Below are 25,710 nucleotides of genomic sequence, written 5' to 3'. Positions count from 1 at the left end.
ATTTTACTTGTTTTTATTGTATTTTAGTTGCTTGTATTTGTTTTTATTGGTGTTGTTTTCACTTTTCATCATTTTCAATGTATTTATTCGTGTTTGTGTACACCACTCTATATCTGCTGTGGATGTTTTAAAGTGGTTTATAAATAAAGTTGGTATGGTATACTGTAGTTGGTATTTTGTAGTGTACCCTTATTTTTCAAGGTCCTTAGGAACAAGCTTTTAACTACTGTAGCAAATTTGCTTTTTATCACATAGGTTATTTGAAAAGTCATGAATCCATTCATACAGGACTCGTTTTGTAAATTCCCCAAATGCCAGCAGTGTTTAGTGCCTTCATGTACAACAGGATGGATTCATTTTTTAGTTCAGAATAAATGATTGTGCTGTGTATTTGTGGATATTTATTTTGTGAAAAGAAATGTCCTGATATTAGGGACAAATATGATTCAAAACTGCTGTGTAAGATTTTATTGTCTCGAGTCCCGTTAAAAATTTGATGTAAGGGATGGTATTTACAGGTGTTGTTTTGAACATTTAAGAGAGCAGTACTGTGTTTATGTATTTGTGTTGGCTACGTTATGTTACCCTGTTGCTTGATCTTTCTAGTGTTTTTTCTTTAATTTATCAAAGATATGCTGCATTTAATATTAGCTCTGTAATTCATCTAAACATTCCCCTAATAACCATTTCAAACCCCAGTGTGTGTGTGTTTGTACAAGTGTTTTTATGCCAATCTAATCTCCTCAGACTTGGGGCCAGCTGGCCAGTGATGTTAGGACCAGTTAAATTACATTTTCACTTTTGGACAAAGCTTATTACTGTCTTGGTTCATGACTCAGTGTGCCTGTATACATGCTTTATATATTTTCTCAGAGAGTTTGGCCAGCTGGCTGTGGAGCTCCTAGACCAGTCCTATAAACAGGATGAGCAGATGGCCATGAAGCTGCTGACATACGAGCTGAAGAACTGGAGCAACGCCACCTGCCTGCAACTGGCTGTAGCAGCCAAACATAGAGATTTCATTGCTCACACCTGCAGTCAGATGCTGCTGACCGACATGTGGATGGGGCGTCTGCGCATGCGCAAGAACTCTGGCCTGAAGGTAGTGTAAGTTGGGCAGATGTTTGAGATATCCTGTGGGTAAAGAAAAGTATAAGAGTCTGTGCAAAGCAATGTCCCATTCAAGTGGAAGAGACACATGGTTGTACTGAAATTCTTGAATCCCCTCAGACTGCCTGTAAAGTAATGAGAAACCCTGTCACCTCCCTGAGAAACTGTTGCAGAGGTGCTCCAAATTACTCTGGTGTACCTGCTGAGTGGTTTACAGAGAAGTAAAGGATGTGTAGGGATGTCAAGGAGAGATTACCTGTCAGTCACTCTGAATGTGATACACCCATGTTGGAAGTAAAGCTTGCCTGTAGTTAGCATAGCACAGAAATTATAAATATACAGTAACTTTCATGTAATTTAAAAACAGTATTACCATGATGTAGTTTGTCCCCTGTGCTGACACGCTTATTTTTCAGCTATTAGATGGGTGATCTGTACATAGCTTGGCTACACTTCAGAATTTTTAAACTCTTGAATATCCGTCATTGTAGCTGTGTGCAGTGAAACATAGGAAGCCAATAATGTGGACATAATGTACAAGGATGTAGATAAGTCCTTGTTTCATCTCATGCACGCTCTGTGCATATTTATCCTCACTAAATACAAATGTCTTAAACCAAATGAGTGAAAAATTAACCTAATCCAGAAAGTTCTGTTGATGAGGAATTAAGAAGGTCACGTAAGGAAGACACTAAATTGGCTGTGATGACTCATTCTCCAGGATTTAGAGTGTGTACCGTACTGTGAGAAGTAGACAGGTCACCACTGGCAGTTAAAAACGCTACACTATCTACACCCGCCTCTCAATTTGACAAAGACATTGCATGTAAAATTACTTATCAGACATGGATACATATGTAAAATCTCCAGTTTGGTCGGTTAGTAACTGAAAATTACTAAATATCTGATGTTTAGTGTTGTCAGTCACTTCAGTCTTTCAGAGTGAACAGGGACACTAATTAATAGCAAATTAACATCTCACAGTGAGTTTGTGTACTTAAAAACATTATTTTTTAATGTTTTTAAGTACATTATCAAGATTGCTTGTGATGGTGGGAAGGATGGTTAGCCAGAGAAAAGAGGTTTATTGGACAATAATAAGCTAGACACTGTAAGTGTGGCGAGTGCCTGAACTGTTGGCTGAACTTCTGCCACAGCCTAATTAGTATAAGCCTTCAAAGCCATATTTTAGCTCACAGGGGACAAAAGAGCTGAACTTAATTTAGTCAAAAAACCTTGAAATGGGGTCCCATGTATTTACATTGATGTTCATGCAGTGAACATCCCTTTGAGGCGAGGGAAAGCTTTTAGTGAAGACTGGTGGTTAAGATTTGAGCAGTATTTGCTCATGTGGGTCTCCAAGACATCTGGTGGTAGAGTGATAGGAGGCAGCTGCTCAGTTCAGAGGTTAGAGGTATTTATGCTGAAGAGTTGCCCTGGGATTTGCTGAGGGCTGAGATCACACTCATTCATGCACCGAGCGAGGGGAGTGATGGGTCCGGCTTTCTAGCATCTCGGAGCAAGGGGATACTGCGATTGCTTTAACTATGATTTGGCCTTTGCAGGAGAGCTAGTGAGAGCGAGACAATGCACTCCTGAGGCAAACGCATTGGAGCAGTAAGACGGAAAGGAAACCACAAGTGGAAAAAAACAAGATGCCTCTAGTAGTTTGTGGTATACAGAAAATAACATTGTCAAAATGTCATAATAATCTGTGTGCACAGTTTTTATTTATTTATATCAGAATATGGTTACTGGAAGCTTTCAGTGGACTGTGAGCCGAAAGATCAGTACACTTGTTTTCTTTTTCTTCTTTTTTTTTAATTAATCACTGGGGTTTTAAATGTGCTATATGAACAAATTTTACTTACTTAACTTACACATCAGTAAGTGATGATGTGCTTGCTGATTTTTAACCTGAGACTGATCAGAAGTTCATGTAATCTTAAACCGATTTTTTAACCAGTCCTCGACCAGCTCAAATTTCACTCTTAAATTAGCTAAAGACTGCTGTTCCCAAAGATAAAATAACTCATAAAAATTACTTCATTACTCTGATCTCCATCTTTTTCTCTAATTTTTTACTTCCCACTGTGATTACATTTGACTTGTTCTTCTTTGCCTCTTAGCTGCTGTGTTTACAGCACAGCTGCCTTTTTTTTAATCTGCTCCAGATGCGTGTGTCCCTGTCATCCATCGCGGCAGCACAGGATTCGCGTTGCATGTCTGGACTAATGCTTTTATAACTGACCTCCACAGTTAGAGTAACTGCAGTAAATACCAAAGATTTGTCACTCAGCTAAGTCCAGGTCAGGGCGTGATGGGGAGGTGTTCATGAGATTAAATACTTTATTATGTGACGTTCACATGTGTGTGTCATAGACCAGTTTTGAAGGTTGGTTTATTCCAGACTCTTTGTGTCCTACTTTCCAATGTGCTGCTCATGAAACTATACTATAATACACCTGTGATTACCAGCTCTTCCCCTAACTTCCCTCCACCTCCACTTCGTGTCTCCCTCGTTTCATCAAACAGGTAATCTTAGGGCTGCTGCTGCCACCATCTATCCTGAGTCTGGAATTCAAGAACAAGGACGAGATGTCCTACATGCCCCAGGATCAGGAGGCCTATCTACAGGAGAAAGAGGAGGAGGAGCCTGAAAAACCAGTCAAGGAAAAGGAGGAGGAAGACATGGAGTTCACAGTAAGATCTTACTGTGAGGCGCAGTACAACTCCGTGGTGAGAGAACCCACCTCAGCCCTGCATAGTCAGAATCTATACACATATTCAGACCATACACACACGCACATGCATTCTTCGATTCTAAAATCGCGCCCACCCCTGATACTGTGTCCTTTTGTAAATATCTCTCGTGGGCAAGTTTTAAACAACGTTGGTGCTGTCCACAATGAGATGAAGCTACACACACAGATATATGCACACAGTTCCCCACGCACACATATTCGTTTCCCTATTCTGGCCAGCTGGACCCTTCCTGCCAAAATTGGCCTTTTTGTTTCTCATTGTCTCAGCAAAGACATGATTGTGGAGTTGTAGCGTCTCAGTCTGTCGCCGCTTGTGGGTTCCCTCATGTATCTTTCTCCTTCCGTCTATCTCCTCTTCTGTTTCTCTCTGCCTTCCCCTTTCCCTTCTCTCTCATTCTCAGCCCAGCTCTCTCTTTGCTTCCTTTGTTTCTTTATTTCTTTTTGCTTTCAATCTTTTGTTCCGCAAATCTCCTTCTCTCTCGCTCTCTCTCTCTCTCTCTGGCGCTTTCTCTCTTTTTCCCTTTTTCTCCAAGCTCAGGTCTGATTGAGGTACAGTACTGTATGCTAGCCAATTGCTACTCCTCACTCTCTACCATCAGTGATGGCTTGCTGCAGCATACCACTCAGCATGTCGGCTGTTGAGCATGGGAGGCCCAGGCTTTTGCATTATATAACCATGTCCGCCTGCTGCTGCAGAGCTTAAATCATGCAAAGTCTGAGCACCTTCTCCAAGCTCACAGCAAAAGAGTTGGTCCATCTGCATAGACACAAAAGTACAGAAGGATTAGAACTCGCTCCATTTCAGTCCAGTCAGTTCTAGTGATGATGCCAAGATCCAGTTTGTGTGTTCGAATGAAGGCTGGAATTTGAAAATCAATCAATTTCAATACACAAACTGAATGTGTGGTTGTCACGTGAAGTGACTGAACTGAAGTTGAATGCTTTTCAGCACCACTGTGCGTATTTTCCATCTGCATTGAGCAAGCCAGCAAGCCAGTGCAAACATTCACGAAACGGGTCTTCTTACACTTGCAGTCCTTGAGGCGCTCTGGCGTTAAACAAAGAACCCTGCTGCTAGAGGATGTATTTGTAAAGAGCCCCTTCCTGTTGCCCTGGCTTCTGACTGCGCAAATGCACCTTCAGTTACTTATGAATCACACAGATTCATACATATATACACGGACTGCTACACCACAGAGGGAGATTGTATTTTCGTGATATGATGATCAGATGCTTGACATAGAACACACTGTAATGGATGAAAAAGTTTGTGTGGTAGCTAAAATGCATGTTTAGTGCAGTTAAGGCATGGTGTGATATACACACTGGCGTCTTAATTTGTTCATCCCGAAGGCCCTGTCTGTGTGTGCCTTGGAGAAAACTTTAGCTCTGTATGTTTCACATATTTGGGGGAAAAAATTAGAAATCCTTTAGGTCTTACTAGGAGTGTTCCTTTTCTCCTAATTTCATAGCGGTGGTCTTATCATGAGTGTACCTGCTCAAAGCCCTGGGATCTACACCAACTCCTCATTGCATAGCTGAAATATTTAGACCAGCTTTAAAACTTTTATCATTGCCCAGGTCTGTTATTCTTCTTGACTTAGAATACAATTCCTCTCAGAGGTCTGGTGTTGCTTTGACATTAAGACCATGACCCATAAAAAACAGTGGGCTCCGAACCCTCTCTCATGGATAAGGAAATGTGTCACAGATTGAAGTGAGATATCTATGTCTTATCTTTCCTTTTTTCTGTCTTCTTCCTGTCAGTATCTTGTCTCTTTTCTGCCTCCTAATTGTTGTCTGAGACACAATCCATGAGTGTCCATGTCTGCGTAATATTCTGTTACCAGCCTTCACCCAAACTCCACCTCAAACACACATTTCACATTTTGGAATGTTTGCATTGCTTGTGCTTGCTTCTTTAATTATGGTATTAAAAAAAAAAAAAAAAAGTGCTGTAGCCATAATATAACCCTCTCCCCCTTTTCCCTTTTCTCCTTATTTCTCTGTTTTTCAACTCTTCCTCCTCCATCCCAAATACTTGTCTTCCAATCCATCCTCCCTCTGCACCTCTACGGACTCCTCCTCCCCCACCTTTCCAATCCATCACATTTCCCTCTTCCCACACTCTCCAAACTTTGAATCCTCGCACCTCTCACTCCTTCCTCCCTCGCTCCATGTGGGGTTTGCATTCGCCCAGGCAATGCTGGGTAAAGTAACCACAGAGACATCCAGAAAGAAGGATGTTGAGGAGGTTCAGAACCGCCACCGCCTTATCCCCATGGGACGCAAGATATACGAGTTCTACAATGCTCCAATTGTCAAGTTCTGGTTCCATACGGTCAGTGTCGGTTTCAGCAACACCACCTACATGCTCAGCTTCCTGTTGGCACTGTCATTGCTTACTGTATTTCTGCAACAGCATCAGATGCTTCTACTTTCACGCTGCCTCCATCGTCATTAACCTCCTGTTCCAACATGTCATTACCCAGCCTGACGGTGTGGCAAAGTTAGGTGTGAAGTAGATCAGGAGGCTGATGGAAGCAGCACTGAGAGAAATGTGTAGGAGAGTGAAGGAGGGAAAGGAAATGAATCACACAAGAAGGTTTTGTATTGACAATGTAAATATTGACTAAAGCTTCGGAGCCATCGCCACTGGGTTAACCACTATAATAAATAAATATTAAATTAAGCTTTGGATTTTTTATATTTTAAGAGAACATCTTACATGAAGAATCTGTAACTCTAAATGTATTAGAAGTTTATGTAGTTTGCGTGGTACAGTATCTTCCTGTGAGCATGTGTGCTATGTTTGATACAGGCTGATTTATTGTTTTCCTCACCCAATCTCAGGCTGCCTCAATTTGCTTGCCCAGTGAAAACATCTCTTTAGCACCGGAAGGGATTCCACTGTTTATTTATGCAGAGAAAATATTTTCACTGCACTTTGTTTCATCCTGCTTTCTTCTCTCTGGCTATTCGCTCTCCTCCTCTTCTTCATCTCCCCCACTTCTCCTTTCTGCCCTTCAGGTTAAAGAGAAATATGGTGCCTTTCAATGATTCCAGATGTTTTTTTTCTGAGTCAAGATGGGGCCTTTATTCACTTTACCTGCTTACATTAGTGGAATGCTTGTTTTGCAACTGGAAAAACATACGAGTGTTTTTTTTAAAGCATTCAGGAGACACATAATGGAGGTACCTCGACACCAAATATCTGTTATCAAAGCCCGAAAAGTGTATTAATGAGAGGTGTAATGAGGGTCACTCCTTCACTAAATATGTATTTAATTTGGGAAAAACTCCTTTCACTGAAGCCCTTTTGAGCAAATCTGTTTGCAAAGAGAGAATTGAATTTCGTTTGTGTACAGTTTGCTAATGTGTCTGAAGCGCACAGTTTCATAACCAAACTGATAGGCTGACTTTCCTCTGATGTTGTATCATTATACAGATGGCATATGTGGGCTACCTGATGCTGTTTAACTACATTGTCCTGGTCAAGATGGACCTGTGGCCTTCTCCTCAAGAGTGGATTGTTATCGCTTACATCTTCACCAATGGCATTGAGAAGATGAGAGAGGTACAATAGACTAGAAATGTAGAACTGTATTGACCTCAGACCTGCCTACTGGCCAGCGAAATGAAGACATAAAGTGTCTCCAACGGCTTGTTCAGTGAGTTCAGTGGTGGAGGGAGGAGGCTAAGCATTATGTCCATGTCATCTAACTCTCATAGCAAATAGGGAAAACATAGATAAATCAGAGAAAGAGAGACAAAAGAGAATGGTGAGGAGAATGGTGATGGAAATGCAAGCAGGGCATAGAAATGGGAAAACCAAGAAAGAAAAAGAGTATATAGAATATAAAGGTATGTGGCCATATTATAAGATCATCCTTTGTGACTTTGTTTGTACTGTAAGTATATGAAGAGCATTTATCATTGTGTCAGCTCATTCTGAGCTCTTAGATTCTTCGATAGGTGAACTCATGCTGCCCTCTCTTGGTGGTCGTGATAGAGTGCATTTTTCTCTTCTATAATTTCCATTTTTTTAGGATCACAGTTTATTTTGCCCTTTAGAGTCTGTGTTTAATTAATGCCGCTTTCCATCATTTCTGCATTCTAGCATCCTTATTTTCCTCTCAGTTTCTATTAATTTTCCTCTAATCGCTGTTTAGATCCTGATGTCTGAGCCGGGGAAGTTATTACAAAAGGTGAAGGTGTGGCTTCAGGAATATTGGAACATCACAGACCTCATGGCCATCCTCATATTCTCTGTCGGCATGGTTCTGCGCCTCCAGGAGCCACCGCTCATGAGTTATGGACGGGTGATTTACTGTGTCAACATCATCTATTGGTACATCCGGCTGCTCGACATCTTCGGAGTCAACAAGTACCTGGGTCCCTATGTGATGATGATTGGCAAGATGGTGAGAAGAGGCAGGGGGAGGTCAACTCTGTGTATTTATGTATCCGCCTTTTAATCTGCAATATTTTTCATATTTTCCTTCCATCACCTGGTCTTCATTTCTGTCTGTTTACCTTCTGACTTTGCTCAGCATGAGCTATAATGACAGCAACAGCGTACCGAGTCTGATGATTGCAAAGGTTTAATCTGTAAGTGGTAAACAAGCCCAGGTCTAATAGAGCTTCTGTGCCTTTTGACTTTATTGTTTGATCCTAGAGAGCTCAAGATCAGAGCTGATACAGACATGGAGATGTAGGGGGAGGGGGGGGGGGGGGGGGGGGGGTCGAAGGGCCAATTCTGATGCTCGACCATCGCACCGTGTACCACTAGACACAAAATCTTTGATATGAAAATCAGCAGTTAGTTAGAGCGATTTAAATTAACAATGATTTACTCAAATAATTTGCATGTGTGATAAGCAGGTGTGATGTCAAAGTAGTTCACAGATGTAAACATGTTTCTTTTTTTCTGGCTCAGAATGAGTCACAGGGGACTACATATGTAAGCACAGCCTGTCCGCACACAGTAAAGGCAATGAGTGTGTGTCTTACCTAATTTGGCATAAATCTATCTAATAAAAAAATTTAAATATTGCACTTTAGTTACAGCAAAAACTATGAAACCGTGTTCTTTCCAAATTGTGTTTTTTACCTGTCTTTCTGGAACAGTCTACATAATTTTGATGCTTTATTCTGCCAAAATACACATCTGCATGTATGTGCATTGTGATTTATTTTTTAAATAATAACTTTGATGACAGCTGTAGCTCCAAGTTTGCTTTAACAAAGTGTCTGTATGCAAGATGAGATTCAGCTTTCCAAAAAGACAATGACTAACAGCCTTAATCAAAGAAAATGCACAAAAGCTCAAACAATTAGCCCTAAGGGAGAGTGTCCCCTTCAGCATTGAAAGTGCTCAGAGATTACCCCAAATTAAATGCATTTTAAATATTGGCTTCGGGCTTCATTCCAAAACAAGTTAAATTGAATTTCAGTTGACCAACTTAGGCTGGGAGGAATAGTAATCAAAAAATGCAAATGCAGACCAACTGCTTTTCCAGCTGTGACAGACACTGTTCCCTTCCCATTCCCCCCATTTAGTGTCATTATTTCCAAATATTCTCTTTTTTCTCCATTTTCTCATGCCTTTAACCTCTCGCCTCTCGCCTTCTCCTCTGTCTCTCTCCCTCCGTCAGATGATCGACATGATGTATTTTGTGATCATTATGTTGGTGGTGCTGATGAGTTTTGGGGTGGCGCGTCAGGCCATTCTCAACCCTAATGAAGACCCATCCTGGATGCTAGCCAGGAACATCTTCTTCATGCCTTACTGGATGATCTACGGAGAGGTGTTTGCCGACCAGATTGACCGTAAGTCCGGGGGCCAGAGTGTAAGCTCTTAAATAAAATACGTTTTTGTTAATTCAGGGGAAGAATTTTGAGAAGACAAGGAAGTAGTATGACTGAATACACCAGTCTCAGTGTGAAATTAGATTTTATTTTCACTCATTCCTTCACAGCTTGAACTATTACTTGAAGATGTTTTTTTTTTTTTTGTAACACATACATAATAAAAACCACTTTCCTCCAAGACTAATTGCATCTGCAGTCATGTAGAGAGAGTGACATTCTGACTCAATAAATTATAAATAGACTGTGAGAAGTGTCTAGGAAATGCCCAGAGAGTGAGAGTGCGTTTTGTGTGCTGCTCTGTTTGTTTTTTTGTGTGGTGGTATTTGGTGGTGTGTACAGAATGTGAGGAGTGGCCCAAAGAGAAGAGATCTGAAATAATGTTTTCATTCTTTGTTTCAGATATGCATAGTAGGAAGGTACAGCAAAGGCTGAATGAAAAACTCTGGCTGGTCGAAAATTACTTACGCACTCATGGAACCTGGCGTAATAATGGTCCATCCCACATTGCCCAGTGCAGTCAAAATCCCAGTAAATCTATAGATATAGAACTTAATTTAACCACATCTACCTATCCCACCTCTCCTTCATCATCTTCACATTAATGCCATGTCATGCCCACTGCTGCCACTAGAGGACCACTTGATACAAAAGTGTGCATGCAGCTCCATGCTCTATGGCTGAAGTTGCCCTCATGTGTTGGTATCTTGGGTCAGCTACTGAATATCAGTATTTTCTATAAATAATAGAGCCGATTTTTAAAGAATCTGAAGTGAACGAGCTCCTGATTCCCCAAGACTATCAGTCCTTTCCAAATCTTTCATTGAGATAACTAGTAGCTTGACCTAAGGCCATATCCTGCAAGCAACTTTAGACTCACTAATTTTGCACTGGCTGGCAAATGGTACTGTTACATGGCAGTAGCACTATTCAAATGTCTATGGTCTTTGTTTATGGTCAACTATCACATCAGGAGGAAATATCAAAAGTTTTAAAATTTTGATATTCCTTTGATGTTTCCTACTCTCATGCCGTTACTTGATTTTGAATTCGTTTCATTTGAAGAAGTGATCCTGCCATGATGACTCCATCTGTCACATAAACCATGTCACCCTCCCCTTACGCCGGCTCAGCTTCGCACCGAAGCAATTGCAACATTGGTGAAATATTTCAGCCAATAAATCCAACATTTAACGTGACTGAGCACTAAGGTTTTTATTTACTAATATGACATCATACAGGAATAAAACACAAGCATCCACACATCAACACCAGAACATATTTAATAGCCACCTTTCATCATCTGTAATCTGTTTTTTCAAGTGGTTCAGTTGTCAGAGTTTTTAAATCCAAATTTTTTGAAGGTTCAAAAACAAAAAATGGACAAATTACTTCAGTTCTCTGTCTTTGGGCTGCAATGTGTGAAACAATTGAGCACCAAGCAATGATGAGCATGAGTAGAATGAATCTCAAAAGCAAACAAACCAACAACAAATGCTGAATGTTCCCCAGATAAGCCACAGCAACTGAACCATCACAGATGGAAAAAACATTCTAAATACATCTCAAATGATTCAGAACAGTCAACCATTGCTGAATGAAGCTATGGCTCGCATATGTGACAATATATTTTAAACACTGACGACATGTTTAAATATATTGTAAACGCAAACTGTGGTGACACATGACAAATGTGTTTTTATTTGTGTGTGTGTGTGTGTATTTTGTTATCAAATGCACATCTCTGTACATAAGTCCCTGCCATTATAGTGTCCACTCTTTCCCACCAAAAGAAGCATAACAATAAAAAAAATTATGCTTCTTGTTTGTTTGCAAAATAATTAAATATGCTTTTTTTATACATATATTTTAAGGTCTGCTTGTCTTTATTTGTTGTTATGGTCTTATACTCAATATACAGAATACATTTGAATGTTGGATAGTTTCTTTAATTTGCTTAGATTTGATTTATTAAAATTTTTAGTATTTTTTTTATTATATACAGTATCATCTGTTTGTGTTATGTGTCCGCATGTATTTCAGTTTTGTGTTTTTTGTGCAAAAATGTCTGCTGAAATATTATTAATGATGAATGGACTTCTTTATCTAAAGCCATAATTTACCTTCTGTTAACTTGTGTGTTTGTTTGTGTTTATTTTGTGGTGATGTGCAGCCCCCTGTGGGCAGAACATCACTACAGAGGATGGTGTGGTGGTGGCTCTGCCTCCCTGCAAGACGGGTGCCTGGATTGTCCCAGCGATCATGGCTTGCTATCTGCTGGTGGCCAACATACTTCTGGTCAACCTACTCATTGCTGTGTTCAAGTATGTAAACTCTCCAATAGTTTTACCTTTTGCACTTGAACTAGACACTGCAGTGTTTTAGAGATGCACCGAGGCATGAAACACGGTTATTTTGGGCAGCATGACGATAGAAATTATTTATTCCTGTCCTCTAGCTCTCACAAAAAAGTGTCACAAAGATGAGGATTCATCTTAGCAGTATCTAATTTATAGTTTTTAAGTGGGGGAAAATGACTTTTAAGGCTTTATTGACACTTTCTTTATTCCTGAGATTCAAAAATGACATTAGCTTGTGTTTGGGCACTTATTAGAGGCTGGTAGCTAATTATATTAACACAATGGGATGGTGCTTTTTTCACATGAACATTATCAGACTAATGATCTTTTATTGCTTTTCTGTATAATCAATGAAACAAAAACAGTCATCCTCTTCTCTGCGATAGTGTTCCTACAGAGAGAAAGCACACAATGGAAAACAGTAAACAAAAGGTTTAATCAAATTACACTTTGGAGCAAACAGTTATTTAATTGGATTGTGCATTTGTTTCAGTGCATTATGTTCATACTCTCTCACTGTCTTTGCTCAGTAGTGCCACAGATCTCCTCTTCAAACCTTCTCCGTACCACTGATGACTTGATTCAGTATATTTTAGCTTGCAGCTGATGTAATCTGTCTCGGCTTGTGTGGCATCTCTGTCTGTGACTGTCTGTAGTAATACATTCTTCGAGGTCAAGTCCATCTCCAACCAGGTGTGGAAGTTCCAGCGCTACCAGCTCATTATGACCTTCCATGAACGCCCCGTCCTTCCTCCACCTCTCATCATATTCAGCCACATAACTATGGTTCTCAAGCATCTGTGTTGTCGATGGCGCAAACATGATGACGATGAGAGGGACTATGGACTGAGTGAGTTCCACATATATAATAACAAGCTTTTTATATTATAACTCATTAAGTTTATTCAGTTTTTGTGCTATAAAAGTAAAGTAACTCAAATATTTCTGAGTGGTTTGCATTAACACACTCGATCCTTTGGATCTGCAGAGCTTTTCATCACAGAAGATGAGCTGAAGAAAGTCCATGATTTTGAGGAGCAGTGTATAGAGGAGTACTTCAGAGAGAAAGATGACAGATTCCACTCCTCTAATGATGAGAGAATCAGAGTCACTTCTGAAAGGTCAGACATGGCTACACTGAAAAGTAGTGTCTGTATTAAAACCATCATTCAATAGAAACGCAGCGCATATTTTAATACTCATTTCCATCTTTTCTTTTCTATATAATGGCCAAGAGAGCCCTTCACACTCCAGCTAGAGAAATCAAAGGCAAAGTGAGAGAGCAAACTGACCAATTGGATAACACATGAACTGAAATGCTGTTATCTAGTAGGCGATGCAAAATAGAAGCTACACATTATATAAATGGTTCCAGAGGCACCAAATGACATTGTGCATCTGGGCATAGTGCTCTTCTTGTTTCAAGATTTCTCCACCATTGTCCCCTCTCTGTTCTCCCCTCTGTACTCTCCCCTCATCAGTGCTGTTATGATCTTTTCTCTCCTTCTATCTTCTCTATCAGGGTGGAGAATATGGCAATGCGTTTAGAGGAAGTCAATGAGAGGGAACACTTCATGAAGGCATCACTGCAGACTGTTGATATTCGTCTGGCCCAAATGGAGGAGCTAATTGGACGAATTGCTGTAGCATTGGAGCGCATGACTGGTGTTGAGCGTGGGGAGGTCCAAAAAGCTCGTTCCCGGACTTCATCTGACTGCACAGACTCTGCATACATACTCCGCCAGGCAGAGTGCCCAGAAGCAGCATACATTCTCCGTCAAAGCAGCTTTAACAGCACAGAGGGGAACTGCTACCGCCTACAGGAGGCCCTAGAGGGAACAGCTGAGGGCTCCATGTCCCCTCCTTCGCCCACTGGCATTGCTACACGGACCAGGAGTCACTCATTTTATGTTGGAGCTGGTCGTACTAGTGAACGAGGAAGTAGAGCTGAGCGAGCTGAAAGCTTCTTCAAAGACCGTTCACTCAGTCTCCACAGAGCCAACAGCTCACAATCTGTGTCCTCAGCTGCCGGCCCCAAGGAGTCTAAGCCCCTCCCACTGGCGACGTTGTCGGTCTCCCAGCAGCACCGTCCGTCATCCTGCATTGATATCTATGTCTCAACGTCTGAAGAGGTGGGACCTGCGGAGGTCTTTCTAGATCCTCTCCGTATGGTCCCACCTCTCCAGAGAGACTCCTCACTGCAGTCAGATATAATAGAGACGGTGCTGCCTGGAGGCCGGGATTTCAGCAGCGCTGCCACCAGCGGTTTGGGCGACAGGCACTCGGAGGGCGGAGCAGGCAGCAGCGGAACAGCTGGAGCTATGTTTGATGACAGTGCTGCAGCTGATTTGTCATTATGCTCAGCACATCTTTTACCAGACAGCACTTTACCTCCTTGGGATATGGAACCATCCCCACCTCCTTCAGCAGGGCTGCTTGAACGTTCTAAGAGCAGCCGCTACCTCTCTACGGCAGGCACAGGATTCCTGGATGAGCCTCCTCTTGTCAAGTCACACAGCCTCATGTTCACACCAAGAGGCTCCTATGGTGGAATTGGGGCTGGAGTCCAGGTAAAGGCCGCAGAGTACACCAGCATTACTGACTGCATCGATACACGCTGTGTCTCATCCCCATACGCCCCCGCAGAACGCTCACAGTCACCTGGAGGTTCCACTTCATTCCCATTTGATAAGCCGTCGGACGTTGGTTCCTCTCACCCAGAGAGAGAGGCAGAGCTTAGTCACACAGAGTCTGACCCTGAGGACCCTGATGACCTGGTTCCACCCCCTGATACCCCTCGCCTAGGGGTCCTAGGTGGGCCCAGTGGGGCCCCTCTCTGCTCCCCCTTCTCCAAGCTGGAGCGAGCAAACAGCTGCTCTTCAGACGACTCCCATCCTTCGCTCACGCTGGCCCCTCCGCACCGGAAGAGCCTGTCGGTGAGTGAGAGGATGGAGAGAGGACCAGGTCTGGGGGCAGACAGGGGGCCTGGGCCTGGGGGGCGGGGTCTGGCAGGAACCAGAAACCCCTTCCTCAGGAGCAAGTCTGGAGCAAGGCCTGAAACAGCCAAGACTGACAGCCTCTCAATGAGGAAGCTGGCAGCTCCGTCAGCTTTCCGCAGCTTTGATAGGCAAAACTACACGTGACAAGGATGCGTAAGTGCACTTGCACACTGCTAGGACCAGGGAGGAATATTGTAAGGGCAGAAGGCAAAAGTGAAAGCAGGGTGAAGTTGCCCGTAGATGCTAATCTGGACAAGATCTAAGTTTTTTTGTTTCTTTTTTTCAAATTACATTTAAGATTAGAAAAATTTATTAATAAACAGTATTAAAGGGCATCTTTACCCTGATTAATGGATCTGCAGAGAAGGCTTGGAGATAAAGGGGTCCTACTGTACACCAGTCAAAACAAAGAGCTATGAATCTAGACTAGTTTTTACCTCTTGTAGCTAAGTAACTCTCAGTTTTGGTGTTATGGCAATGGAAGGTGTATTTGTACTGTATGTCTTCCACCCACCACCTTTACTTCAAGTAGACATCTTTCACTGTGTTACATCACATATCAGTCACACTAGTCATACAAAGTATACTGTTACTCCTAGCAGCTTTATATGGTAGACACTGTCAAGCCTGAGAGACCAAGGGAGAGGAGAAAGAAAGAAAAGTCATCCACCTCATTTTGTCATTTTGTCCTAGCATAGAGTCATTACTACTTCAAAACCTTAGCTTCATGCACATTTTCCTCGCATCATGTAATCCTAACTCATGTAATCCCAACCCAGAACGACACTAACATTTCTGACCACTTTGTGAAGGGATCAGAAGTGTGTGGACTTAACTGCACTTCAAATGATATCGCTAATATGATTAAAAAAAAACTTACCTCTGAATACACAAAACATTTATTTCATATTTCAAGGGTACTTTTTTGTTGTTTATTTGTTTATTGTAGCATCAGAGAGGAAATGGCTAAAGCACTCGTGTTTGCCAGAAACAAAGCAGCATTTGAACACACTCCAGTCAAAAAGTCAGCATGTTAACATGCCATTGTGCTAGAGGTACTGTTTTGAGGCATCGTGTAAGCACATGAGAGAGACAGGCGCTACTATAGAAGAACTCTGTGTATGGTTACATTCTCGTGTTTATCTACACACACATAGTTGGTCGGTAAAATCCTACATATCACTCAGAGATAAACGTTAGTTCATACCTGACTGCAGAGAGCTTTTACAAGTGCAATTGCAAAAGACGGGGACAAGGGGGCGTTATGAGCCTGGGCAAACCTGATGTGAACCTTATTTGCCCGCACCTGACACCAAAAATCTTTCCACTTACTGAATCGTAGCTCTCTTGTAGCCCAGCCCTCCTCCTTCAGGTTTTGGCAGTGGCATTATTTTGAAATGACTTTACATCCGCCTATACCTAACAGATCCGTCCTTCATCTATCCAATAACTGTCATTTGTTTTTCTCCTTTTATTATTATTTTTTTTTATTGCATTCAAAGCAGACTGCTGCAAAAAGAGGCTTGTTAAAAAAAAAAAAAGAAGGAGTTGCCCAATAATCAAATAAATTTTTAAAAACACATCCAGATCACAAACAGATCACAATGACATAGCTTAAATTTATTTTTGATTGATTTCTCTTTGGAAAAGCTTCAGAATAAGTTGCCAAGCATACGCGTTCTAGCTGAGGTTTAAGAAAAGCATGCATTCTAAAGTGGCACGAAGGAGGAAACATAAGGTCGTTAATATTAAACGATGAAAGCCAGATCAGTGTTTTAAAAGAGTTCTCATTTTTTTTATTGTAATGAAAGAAGTCTGAAAAAGAAGATGTCTTTTTCTGATAGCTTTGTAAAGACAAAATAAGTTCAATCAATAGAATTCTTACTGATTTTTAATGTTTGTTTTTATATTTTCTCACTCTTTATGATTCAGTTTAATCATGTTGCTTTTATTTTGAGATTGATTCTATTTATTGACATTTTCTTGCTCCTTATTGATAATTACAGTAAATGCCTGTTTGAATTACAAAATTAATATTTATATCTTCTCAGTGATATTTTTGTCGAGTATTTTCTAATTAAGCTTTTAAATTTAATAAAAGATGACCATCTACATGCACTAAATGATGATGTATTATATTATTTATTAAATATAGACTTGTCTGATATACTGTACATTTCAATCATATTTAAAGTATTTAAGGTAGTTTTTATTGTACGTTTTATCAACCAGCTTATGACAATTTTCTAATGTTGACAAGGCAATACGTAGTTGCCAGTATACCAAACTTAGGGTGCCTTTTGGGCATGGATGGAGTATGTGGGGACTGAAGTGATTCATAAATCTGTGATTTTTTTTTTTGTTTTATTTCATCTTTGTCTTCTCTTCTCATAGAGACCAAAAATCAGTGGTTATGTTCTCATAGACATTCGTTGTTCGCTTTGGATACATCTGATGTACAGAGTGGGGGAATTGTTGTTATTTGTATCATTGCTTATATGGACATAGGATAAGAAAAAAACCTACAAACAAAAACAAGTGTGAGGGTATAGCATCAGCAGTGGTTTCAGTAACTGCTCTTGCTAACTTGAATTGGATTCGATCATGCGGTGCAACCCAAATCTAATAATCCGAACATCAAGACTGTTAAAAAACCCCCAGGTGACGTCTCTTAATTTGTCTGAGAGCTACAAAAGACATTACACAACCGTGGTCCTGGGCAGAGCCGCACTCGACATGATCAGTTACCTGATTCTTGGTAGAATCTGGAGACTGTCCCTTTAACCTTGTAATCACAACAGAAGTTGCAGTGACCTCAGTGGCGTGCTGTAGCCAGGTGGCAAATCTAAAAGATGAGATTTTTAATTTTCTTAACACATATGTAAAGGTTAAGATGAAGGTCAGCGCTCAGGGACAACATTACCACAGTGATGCAAGATAGAAAGTTTATCATGGAAAGAAAGAAAAAGAAAGAAAGAAAGAAAGAAAGAAAGAAAGAAAGAAAGAAAGAAAGAAAGAAAGAAAGAAAGAAAGAAAGAAAGAAAGAAAAGTCCAGTATAATCACTGTGCTTTGTGAGTCTAACCCAGAATCTTTTTGATCATAGAAAACCTATATATTTTTGTGTTTACGTCTTCAGAAGTGGCAATACGATGGATGAATGTCTTCATACCTGGTTGACTTGTTCACCCACAGCAGTTTAAAATACCAACATTACAAATAAAAGGGAGGGATGTTTTAGCAGGTTTTGTCCTGCTCTGTCAAACCAAATGGAAGCATGCTGAGTTGTTTCTACTGACCTGTTGTCTACACAACTTTCCAGACAGGATTAAATAAGCAAAGGTCAACTCAGTTTTTTTGCAGGGTCAGTCAGAAAACAGGATGACCTCATTGGAAGGAAATTTTATGCCCTCCCATTTGACCTTATATTCACTTTATTATTATTATTATTATTATTCTTTTAAAGATTCCCTATCATTATACCTTATATATGAGGGAGCATACATGTCCATAACATGTAGAACCTCATTAAGATTTGTACATTATTCTTTATTGTGTTTGCAATGTGCTGATGAGACTGTTGTGGAAGGAGGCACTGATAGGAGGTGAGCATGTGTTCGTATGTTTGTACGTGAGTCGCAAGTGTAGATGACACTAATAACTGGGAGGCATGCCAACACAACACAACCCAACAGAATCTCAGTGTACAGTATTTTTTAAATATTTTACTACACTATCTCTTAAGGTTTTTGGGAATCATGAGCATACGATAATAATCAACAGATTTGCTTCCCTCCTATGAAACCTGTGACTCGTAAGCTTTAGAGTATCACGCACATGTTTTTACTGCAATAACTGCTAATGTTGTTCGACTAAAAGGGACTTGTCCCCTCTACTGGTCACACTTTATTTAATGTCCTTTAAATGCATGCAGTTCTTCCACTCAGCGTGTACAGAGATGATGTGTAATGATGACTGAGAGAAAGCTAGGGAGAGATTATAATATGAAATCAAAGTAGTGAGTATTTGGATGCAAATACAAATCTGTATTCTTCAATGTGAATAGGATCATGTCTGGCATGCATTGTTAAATAAACAATTAAATAGATTGGTAATCTGTGTCTTGTCTGTTTTTACTTCACCTGGATGTTTAAGCAATGAATGACAGCACACTGGTGTGTTCCTTATGCCTGCATTGGACGTACAAGTAATGAAAAAGACAAACAGGGAGATGTTTCTCAGTTTCAAACAAAGAAAAACAGAGAAAGAGAAAAGGGTTTGTCTTTTTTTTTTTTTTAATTGACCTTGGTGGTGTGTTGCAGCCACACAAAATATGTGATATGCAAACTATAGCAGGGTATCTTCTTCTTTCAGCTGCTCCGTTTTGGGGTCACCACGGCGGATCATCTGGATCCATCTCACCCTATCTCTAGCATCAACCATCACTACATCTATGAATCTTCTCTGATGTCTTCCTCTCTTCTTAGCAGCTCCATCTTTAACATCCTTTGCCCAATACATCCACTGTCCCTCCTCTGCACATGTCCAAACATCTCAGCCTTGCCTCTCTAACTTCGTCTCCAAACTGCTCTGCCCGTGCTGTCCCTCTGATATACTCGTTTCTCATCGTGTCCCCCCTGGTTACTCCCAACAATAAGCTTAGCATCAGCTCTGCCACCTCAAGCTCCATCTGCTGTCTCCAAACCATACGTCATAGCAGGTCTCACTACCATCTTGTAAACCTTCATTTCACTTATGCTGCTATCTTTCTGTCATAAATCACCCCTGACACTTTTCTCCACCCACTTCACCCTGCCTACACTCTTTTCTTCACCACGGTTGGTTGCTTTGGATGGTTGACCCCAGGTTTTTAAAATCACCCCTCTTCACTACCTCGTCTCCTTGCATATTCACCTTTAACACATTGAATAAGAGTATAAAAGCCCTATAAAGCACCCCCAAGACAATAGCTTGTGTCTGTGTGTGTTGAGAGGTGAAAGAACAAATGATCCTATGGCCAGTGGGGGTTCCTGATATGGGCGTCAAGATAAAAAGCATTACAAAATTATGTTTACAGTTTTTCAACAACAGCAGCAGCTGTTTTACTGGCGTCCAAAGCAGCAGCGATTTTTCCTGTAACCACTGTTAAAACCTTTACTTTGAAACAGCTGGAGGTCCTTCATCAACCACGTGAAGAAAAGAGAGCTTTGTAGCTGCTGCATCCACTGCTGTTTGTTTCACACAGCAAAAAACTTCAGTACGGAAGTTAAAAAAATACAGATGAATTGTTAGTACGAGAAAAGTATTTCTAATCTGATCACTCAATCAATGGAATAATCGATAGTTGCAACCCTATTTGGCTGTACTGCTTTCACTATACTGTATGAATAATCTCCATCTCATGTAACATTTAGTTGGTGAGGGCTGCCAGAGTCTGGCTGGCTCAGAGGCTGTTCTCGCACACCTTGCAGTTGGATTGTATGTATTGTATTGTATTATATATATTATATTGTATGTTAAAATATTATTAGTATTATTAATATTATTCGTTTTTAAAAAGGAATTCTTGTTGTTTTTTTCTAAACCAGTTTTAATTTTGTTATACTTTACATTTAAAAGAGTTAATGCAAACCAACCCATTTGTGGTATATTTTATTCACTAGCCCAATGAGAATTGATAAGGAATCAAATTGATAAGTGATATCGATAATGGAATAGGAATCGCTAAATTCTTATCAATTCCCATCTCTTTTTATAATACTGTAAATATGGTCATTAATTCACAGTATTTGTGTGAACCTGAATCCTGATGAAGAAATAACACAATCTAGAATCTAGACGGTTTGGACAAATGTTGGTGGATGGCTTAGTGTTGCCCAATTGGGCCAGATTCTACATTATTAATTTTTTTAGTTGGTTGTTATACTTTTAACTTACCCAGTATTACAGCTTGTTTTTTGTTATGTTTGTTTATGGTAATATTTCAATTTCTTCCATGTTTTTTAAGATAAAATTTTAAAAGAAATTCTGATTGTGCGTGTGATGGTGGTGGTGGTGGTGGTGGGGACCTTCTGTTAAAACCTGCCTGTCAGACCATGGCAGAAAGCTACATGCACCACACAGCAGGCAGAGGGCACTCATTACTTCCCAAGTGGAGTAGTGCGGTAGGCGCTGCTGCGGCAATCGCTATGGGGGGGTGCTCGCTCAGGGCGCCAAACAGGCTAGGACCGCCACTGTTCATAGCACCCTCAGTAAAATGCAGTAAAATGCTTAAAGCTTAGCACCTGCAGAAAAATATTTCTGGAGCTCCAGAAACCTCTGTCACCATTAAACAATCTGATGTTACCACATCACATCACATCACATCCACAGAGCACACCAAATGGGTCCCTGCACTCAGACACAAAAGCAAAGGACTTGAGGTAAATAAACACATAATATAAACGCAACTTTAGCTAAGGCATATTCAAGGTAAGACAAATTTCACAAGTGTCAGCATCCTTCACACAATCATTCAGTCCTCATGGTGTTGCAGCATCCTCTTCAGGCGGCGGAGGTTGAATCTCACTGACTTGCTTCCTGATTGTGACCCTCTCATGTGTTTCCATGGTCTTACTGTAGTACGGTAGTAGCAGATAAGTAATATCAATAATAGTGGGGGAGCTTTCAATGAGTGTCTTTTCTCAAAAACAGGGGTCACTGCTTATATAGAGTTTAATCTGTCCCTCAATTAGATGTTTTGTTTTGTTTTTGTTTTTTTTAATGCAAAGAAAACAATTATTTTGGCTTCTACAGGTTTGTAATTGTAATCCAGTCTGAGTCTTGTTGAGGTTGTATTTTGAAACTAGTCAATGTAAAACCTGGAAGGATGTCAAAGATCCTTTGTTTCTTTTAACTGATACGGGGTCAAGGATGTAACATGCTTGCTTACATGTGTCTCTGTGACTGCATTTGATCTTATCTAAGTGCTGCTGGTAACTCTTAAATGAGCATCTGCTTAGGTGGGCTTTCAGTATTCGCTCACAGGCTGTTATTGACACTGAGCATCTGATCTTATCCTCAGTGCCACCCAGATGCCACTTGGGTGGGTGGGGGAGATCACAGGTCTATGCTATAACATACAGTCAGTGGATTTTAAACCCAGCTGCTGTTATTTAAAAGAAAAAAGTTGCCATGGTAACAGCAATTTTTAGATCTATGTTTAAGCATACCTGGTGATGTCACAGTGCTCTGGAATGTAACCACAATTCAAACATTAAACATTCTTAAGATTAAAAGATACCATCATTAAAAAGGCCTTTTTCTGTTGTTGGGATCCTTTGATCTTAAATTCTTTAAGTAGGCCAGAATCTTGAAAACACATACAGAAAATCTCTCCTGGTTTGCACAGTGCAGTCTTGTAAAGCGTAACCAAAGAATTTGATTGCAATTTAGTGTAATATCATCTGGACTTCCTTGATACACAAAGATGCCACGCGGGGTTTTTAGAAAAGCTGCACAGTTCATCAGATCACACCTGGGACGATCTCAGTCACCAGATCCTACGCAAGGTTTGGTGTCCCAGACTGAAATTCAGCAGAACACAGCTGAACAATCCAGCTCTGCAACTGGGAGAAATGCCTCTGTGTTATCGCCAATAAAATCTGATCAAACTCAAGCCAAGTCACTGAGTTTCACTCAGTTGTTCAGTTGCTGTTTTAGAGGCTCGGAACAACTGGATGAAACTCAGGACATAGAAGACCAACCCACCTTTGCGACTGAGCAAAATGTCTCTGAGTTATCAGTGGTAGAATCTGATCCAACTATAGCCGAGTTAGATGATGATCATCCTGAGCCCAGAGCCTTGGAAGAACCGGGAGAAACTCAGAACATGGCGGACCAACCCACCTCTGCGACTGAGGGAAATGTTTCTGAGTTATCAACACTAGAATCTGATCCAACTCTATCCGAGTTAGATTATCATCATCCTGAGCCCAGAGCCTTGGAAGAACCGGGAGAAATTCAGAACATGGCAGACCAACCCACTTCTGCGACTGAGGGAAATGTCTCTGAGTTATCGGCGGTAGAATCTGATCCTCCTCAAGGTGAATTAAATGATGATCATCCTGAGCCCAGAGCCTTGGAAGAACTGGGAGAAACTCAGAAAATGGCAAACCAGTCGACCTCTGCAACTGAGGGAAATGTCTCTGAGTTATCAGCACTAGAATCTGATCCACCTCAAGGTGAGTTAGATGTTCATCATCCTGAGCCCAGAGCCTTGGAAGAACTGGGAGAAACTCAGAACATGGCAGACCAACCCACCTCTGCGACTGAGGGAAATGTCTCTGAGTTATCAGCACTAGAATCTGATCCACCTCAAGGTGAGCTAGATGATCATTATTCTGCGCCCAGAGCCTTGGAAGAACTTGGAGAAACTCAGAACATGGCAGACCAACCCACCTCTGTGACTGAGGGAAATGTCTCTGAGTTATCAGCGGTAGAATCTGATCCTCCTCAAGGTGAATTAAATGATGATCATCCTGAGCCCAGAGCCTTGGAAGAACTGGGAGAAACTCAGAAAATGGCAGACCAACCCACCTCTGCGACTGAGGAAAATTTCTCTGAGTTATCAGCACTAGAATCTGATCCACCTCAAGGTGAGCTAGATGATGATCATCCTGAGCCCAGAGCCTTGGAAGAACTGGGAGAAACTCAGAACATGGCAGACCAACCCACCTCTGCGACTGAGAGAAATGCCTGTGAGACACAGGAGCTCTCTGGGAGTACAACCTTGGCCTCTCGAACAGTTGAAATCCAGAAAAGAAAAGAAGCCCAGAAGCCCGAAACAACTGAACAAACAAAAGGAAAAAACAGAAAGAAGAAGGAAAGTAGAAAGTCAGAAAAAAATAACCATGAGGTCTTCAGATCACAACGGGGAAAATCTCAGGCATCATATTCTATGAAAGATCTGGAAAAGTCCCTGATTAAAATTCAGCAGAAGAGGGCAGACCAACCAACCTCTTCAACTGAGAGAAATGCCTGTGAGACACAGGAGGTCTCTAGAAGTACATCCTCTTTGACAGATGAAATTCAGAAGAGGAAAGAAGAAAAAAGAAAGAAGAAGCAAAAAAGAAGAGAGAAAGAAAATCCTGGCCTCGGGCTTGTTCCCACACATTTGAGAGGAGATATTACAGTCTTCAGTTTTCTAACTGAAACAGAAGCTCCTTAAAAAGTTTATTCTGGAGCCAGAGCCGTTGTCCCGTGTGTTGGCTGAGGATCAGTCTTTATCCTGAGGCCATGGATCAACTGCAGGACTGCAATTCTACAAAAATCTTCAATGGTCTGGCAAAGAAGTGCAGCTCTCATACAGAGATTGTTGGCTCCAGAAGACCTCAGAATAGCTGCTAAAATTTGTATTTAAATTATTGGTAGTAGAAGACCTATTTCAATTGGTTTGTATTCTAAATTTTAAGATGTAGTAAACAGCAATTGCCCCAAGTGAAACCAACCAGTCACGACAGATGGCTGCCCCTCCCTGAGCCTGGTTCTGTCGAAGGTTTCTTCCTGTTAAAGGGGAGTTTTTCCTTCCCACTGTTGCCAAGTGCTTGCTCATAGGGGATCATTAGATTGTTGGGCTCCTCTATAATACTACTGGGACTCTGCAGTATTATAGAGTCTTGGGGAAATTGCTGTTTTAAACTGAATGTACATAAATAAACTTAAAAAAAAACATATGCAAGAGAGAACAGTTTTTTTTTTGTCTCACTCCTCCTGGAGATTGGCCACATGTATTGAAATCTAAGGAAATTTCTTTATATGTACACATTTCTGGTGCAGAAGAACAAATGAAAGTGCACAGGGAACATGTTTTTGAAGGCAAAACGAGGAAGGGGAGAAAAAAAAACCCTAAATAGTTTTGCCATGGTAACCAGAAAAAAGAGGATGGAGCATAGAGCGCTGCTGCTTCTGCTTCTTCAGGATGGAACTTCAGACTACTAAAACATCCTCAGACTTTTAAATATTCCCCCAGCCATGTTTCACTGTGGTTTCACTCTCTCTCTCCTGTTGGTCCCCTTACCTACATTCATTGTGTTTCATCAGTAAAAGAACTGTGAAAATGCTGGTTGAAGAATTCATAGAATTTATCCACTGCTTATCTATGTTACAAAAACACAGGTGGGTCTGCAGAACTCCACTTTTGGAGCCCGCCTGTCATAAAACTTCCTAAAATACAACATGAGGTTACAAAGTCATGTGACCCAAAGATGTTCCTGCATCCAACCACCAAGGTCTCAAGCATATATGAGTATTGGCTATAACAGGCCTTACCTTTACCCCAGTAACCTTAACGTAATCAGTGTTCATGAATTCAGTGTGTGTATGTGTGTGACTCACAGTTCTAGCCAGAAATTGTTTTTCAGCCCAGCGCAAGGGTGTTGCTAGTGCTAATTAGCAAGCTAATGCTAACCCCTAAAAGCTGCTCCAACTTGTTAATTGAGTGCTGGGGCCTACATATGTAACCAGAAAGCACCTCTGAAGCCAAGGCAGTAATCAGTTTTTGTGGACGTGTAGTTACATTTCTCAAGGTGCATGTTAAGTTAGGTTCAGAGAGGATTTTTGGTTATGTA

At 40.9% G+C, this 25,710-nt stretch overlaps 1 protein-coding gene across 1 annotated transcript in view; it reads left to right on the top strand.

Moving 5' to 3' along the window:
- trpm3 (transient receptor potential cation channel, subfamily M, member 3) overlaps positions 1-18,015 on the top strand; it is a 130,043-nt gene extending 112,028 nt beyond the window's left edge. Inside the window, exons 16-26 of the mRNA XM_030737189.1 lie at positions 874-1,102; positions 3,646-3,849; positions 6,076-6,216; positions 7,324-7,452; positions 8,048-8,299; positions 9,533-9,707; positions 10,149-10,277; positions 11,920-12,070; positions 12,763-12,956; positions 13,095-13,227; positions 13,629-18,015. Coding sequence (XP_030593049.1) covers positions 874-1,102; positions 3,646-3,849; positions 6,076-6,216; positions 7,324-7,452; positions 8,048-8,299; positions 9,533-9,707; positions 10,149-10,277; positions 11,920-12,070; positions 12,763-12,956; positions 13,095-13,227; positions 13,629-15,249 — 3,358 coding nt within the window. The 3' untranslated portion in view covers positions 15,250-18,015. The remainder of the gene's footprint in view (positions 1-873; positions 1,103-3,645; positions 3,850-6,075; positions 6,217-7,323; positions 7,453-8,047; positions 8,300-9,532; positions 9,708-10,148; positions 10,278-11,919; positions 12,071-12,762; positions 12,957-13,094; positions 13,228-13,628) is intronic.
- Positions 18,016-25,710: the final 7,695 nt, after the last annotated feature.

This window comes from Archocentrus centrarchus, chromosome 9, assembly GCF_007364275.1.
Source record: "Archocentrus centrarchus isolate MPI-CPG fArcCen1 chromosome 9, fArcCen1, whole genome shotgun sequence".
Taxonomy (NCBI): domain Eukaryota; kingdom Metazoa; phylum Chordata; class Actinopteri; order Cichliformes; family Cichlidae; genus Archocentrus; species Archocentrus centrarchus.
This window is presented reverse-complemented; position numbering and strand designations above follow the sequence as displayed.